Source organism: Mastomys coucha, unplaced genomic scaffold (genome assembly GCF_008632895.1).
Source record: "Mastomys coucha isolate ucsf_1 unplaced genomic scaffold, UCSF_Mcou_1 pScaffold16, whole genome shotgun sequence".
In the NCBI taxonomy this organism is placed as follows: domain Eukaryota; kingdom Metazoa; phylum Chordata; class Mammalia; order Rodentia; family Muridae; genus Mastomys; species Mastomys coucha.
The window spans coordinates 90108143-90111268 of NW_022196898.1; the positions used below are offsets into that span (position 1 = coordinate 90108143).

Below are 3126 nucleotides of genomic sequence, written 5' to 3' on the forward strand. Positions count from 1 at the left end.
ATATATATATATAATCCCTCAGATGAGAAACATAAGAAATAGGTACATGCTTCTAACTTTATAAACCTCCTCGGTTTGCGATGGTGGCGTATGCTTTTCATTCTAAAGGATCACAGAGTTAGAGGCTAGCCTGGTCTACATAGTCAAGTCCATGCTTGTCTGGGCATTTAGTGAGACGCTGTCTCAAAATACAAAATAAAATAACAAAACTTCTTAAAGACTTACAATAAATAAAAATTACACTATTTTCAAATAATAAGTCCTCTTCTTACCCTGTCTAGTTCCAGTGTAAACTTCTGGTCCCACGACTGATTGGAAATGGGCTTCCAGCTAGTTTGACCAACCACAGTATTATCTAGCTTCAAAACAGCACAAACATCATCTGCAATTACAATTTTAAGTTTAGTTAAAAACTTTAAACTGTTAAAAGAAAATTATCACTATTTTATAGCATGAAGAAACTGAAAACTCTTTGAAAAGGATTTTTTTATAATCAATATTGAACTGTCTGTATTTTAACTGGCTTTCTTTAGTATCAGCTAAATTATCTTTTGGTTTTGATAGAAACAAACACTAAGTGCTATTTTGCATATTTAAGAATGTATCATCTACCCTGCTCATACGTGTTATCTATATTAATCATCTATTGTCTTCTACTGTGTTTGTTATTGAACTTATTGCCTCAAATGATTCATCATTTTCATTCCTCTCTCTAAACACAAGAGAGCTACTGTCTAGCATGCTGGCCTGTCATCTGCCTTCCCTCCTAGCTGTATGTTTAGGTATGCTTTATCAATAAATACGGTGATACCTTCAACATGCTCCTAAGTCTCTTACTCTCGCTTTTCCCAAACTGACTCCATCCCCTCTCCAAGCTGATAACTCAAACTCTATCTATTCCAGCACACATGTTATCCATTAGCTAGCTCAGTTTTTAATGGTCATCAACCATTAAAATAAGCAAGATGGAGTCTACCAGGAAGAAATATCTCAGTGTCTATAGTTCATTTTGTTATTTATCATGTAGTCTCATTTATTTTCAGTAGAGTAAAATGTGTTGCTTTTTTTGTTTCCTATTATAACTTTTAAAATTTTAAAATAATCACAATTGAAATCTTTTGGTCTTATTTGGACACAAAAACGGGAACATTTTTGCCTGTCCCCTCCTCATTAAGGCCCTTTAATGTGTGGCATGATTTTAAAAAGCATGGTTACTGAACTGGACAAGTCATCGGTTTTCAGGAGGTTGCGACTACTTCCACTTTTACTTTTACTAGTTCTGCTCATAAAAGACGATCTGTTTTCACTTGGACTCCATCCAGGTAGTGCTACGGACGTTGCTTTTGACCGTCCAGGTACATTTTCTAGGATATCTTGGCACCCCATAAGTCGAACTTCCAAAGTACCTGTTAATAAACAAATATGCAATAAGAACAACAGTCATAATATACAAAGCCATGCCTGTTATCTGTTCAGAAAGAGGAAAAAGAGGATGATTTGCTAAAATAACAAAAACTTTGTACAGAGGATCTGTGAGAAATGTACCACCCTTCTTAACCTAAACAACTGAAAACCACTAATTAGGTCAACTGTACCAACTTTTATACAAGAAAAGCCAGCATCAGTCAAATTGGTAGGATATATCTGTTACTCTAGAACTTGAGTGCCTTTGGGGAGAGCCTATGATTCACAGAGCCTTCTAGTCCAGCCTGGGTATCATATGAGACTAAAACAACAACAGAAGAACAATACCAAAGCTAACTCTAGAGCATAAAGTAAGTTAGACAAAAACATATAAAAGAATATTCCTTTTATAATCAAAGACTTTGTAATTATATGGCTAGAGAACATGAGGAGAAAATAAAGTTAAATATTAGCATTCAGATTACATACAAAGAATTCTGAGTGGGAATAACAGCTGTGTTCAACTTTACATAGTACTAGTTATATAGTACAGAGAAAAGTGCTGTATTTTGTGTATAAACAAATCATTCCTGTTCTATTTAAAATATAAAATTACCATTTTATTTTTCCTTTCTGACGAGATAGTCAAGTAATATTGGTTATAATTAATAATAAAATAACTAATTTTCTAAGAAAAATAAATAATAAAGGTGCTCCAAATGAAAATAAGGAATTGTGACTAAGGCTATTTGGACACAGGGCTTTGTCTCTGCTTGGACTAATGTCTCTGCTTTGTCAATGCTGCCTCAGGGCTGAAGAGAGCTCAGGAGTTAAGAGACTTCGTTTTCTTTCAGGGGACCAAGATTCAATTCCCAGCACTCACAACGTAGCAAACAAGTGTTTGTAACTACAGTTCGGGAATATCTGAAAGCCCTCTGTGTCATCTAAGTGAATAGCCTACAAGTCTGTAAAAACAGATATAAAAACAACATCAAAACACACAATAATGGGGTTGCTATCCCACAGTCAAAAGCTTTGACCCAGAATTGTTCCTGTCTGAAGGAACTGCAGGGACAAAAATGGAGAAGAGCCTGAGAGAAAGGAGGTCCAGTGACAGGCCCAAATTGGGATCCAGCTCAAGGGAACAACGCTGGGCCTGATAATGTTATTGATGCTATAGTGTGCTAAGCAGCTGAAAGAGTCAGATGCAAATACTAGCACATTACCAATGCACAGAAGAAGCCAGAGACCGCTGTGGTTGAATTGGTGAAAAGCTGGAGAAACTGAGGAGACCAGCAGTCTCAACTGACCTGGACCACACTGAGACACTGAGCCACCAACCAGGCAGCATACACCAGCTGATATAAGGTCCCCCGACACATACACAGCAGAGGACTGCCTGGTCTGGCCTCAGTACGAGAAGATGCACCAAACCCTTGAGAGACTTGAGGACCCAGGGAGTGGGGAGCCTTGGCAAGGTGGAGTGGGGTAGGGTGGGGTAAGGAGGGGGATGGGTGCATCCCCTTGGGGGAAGGGGGAGGGATGGGATGAGGAATTGTTGGAGGACAGACCCGGAGGGAGACAACAACTGAACTATATAAAAAAAGATCTAAAGGCATTTAATATCTATGAAAAAAGAATGGAGAAATTTACATGTAAGAAAATATCTAATAAAAAAAACAAAAACAAAAACAAAAGCTCACATTATAATAAAAACAACTC

General features: G+C 37.3%; 1 protein-coding gene across 2 annotated transcripts in view; it reads right to left on the bottom strand.

Annotated features, from left to right (window-relative positions):
* Positions 1–3126, bottom strand: part of Pkn2 (protein kinase N2) — a 97610-nt gene that overhangs the window by 28283 nt on the left and 66201 nt on the right. For both annotated transcript variants that reach the window (XM_031375714.1, XM_031375713.1), the window contains exons 7-8: positions 1221–1406; positions 273–382 (exon numbers count right to left, since the gene is read on the bottom strand). In XM_031375714.1, coding sequence (XP_031231574.1) covers positions 273–382; positions 1221–1406 — 296 coding nt within the window. The remainder of the gene's footprint in view (positions 1–272; positions 383–1220; positions 1407–3126) is intronic.